Source organism: Orycteropus afer, unplaced genomic scaffold (assembly GCF_000298275.1).
Source record: "Orycteropus afer afer isolate SDZICR_OR568_19922 unplaced genomic scaffold, OryAfe1.0 scaffold00902, whole genome shotgun sequence".
NCBI lineage: Eukaryota > Metazoa > Chordata > Mammalia > Tubulidentata > Orycteropodidae > Orycteropus > Orycteropus afer.
Genome location: NW_006922489.1, coordinates 67,841 through 68,266, shown reverse-complemented (window position 1 = coordinate 68,266; position 426 = coordinate 67,841). Strand labels below are relative to the sequence as shown.

The window sequence follows — 426 nt, the reverse complement described above, 5'->3', positions numbered from 1 at the left end:
CGCGCGGCCAAGCGTTAGTCATTCCCCTCGGGGCGCCGGCTCCACACCCAGGCTCGGCCCCCCAGCCTGGCCTGCGGACACTGCCTGCGGGCCCGTCCGCCCCCGGGTGTCGGGGGCCTGGCCAGGGGTAGGAGGGGACTGCTCGTAGCACCCACCCAGACCCCAGACGCCACATCTGTGCGTACTGACGGGAGGGAGGCGCGCCGTCGTGCCTCCACGCACTCCACCTAGGGCCCAGGACCTGCAGGGGCCAGTGGCTGGAGCTTGGGTCGCCAAGAACATGTCTCCCAGTCTCGCTTTTCTGCTTTTCCAGTTCCTGACTGTACCCCGCCTTTTTCACCCCTTCAGCCTTTCCTTGCGTTGCTTCCTCCCCCGGAATTCCTTTGCACCCTAGAAATTGCACTAATCCCAGTGCCTCTTCTCCAT

The 426-nt window shown here is 65.5% G+C and overlaps 1 protein-coding gene across 1 annotated transcript in view; it reads right to left on the bottom strand.

Moving 5' to 3' along the window:
- MEDAG (mesenteric estrogen dependent adipogenesis) overlaps nucleotides 1-175 on the bottom strand; it is a 17,103-nt gene extending 16,928 nt beyond the window's left edge. Inside the window, exon 1 of the mRNA XM_007958275.2 lies at nucleotides 48-175. Coding sequence (XP_007956466.2) covers nucleotides 48-175 — 128 coding nt within the window. The remainder of the gene's footprint in view (nucleotides 1-47) is intronic.
- Between the last annotated feature and the right edge of the window lie 251 nt (nucleotides 176-426).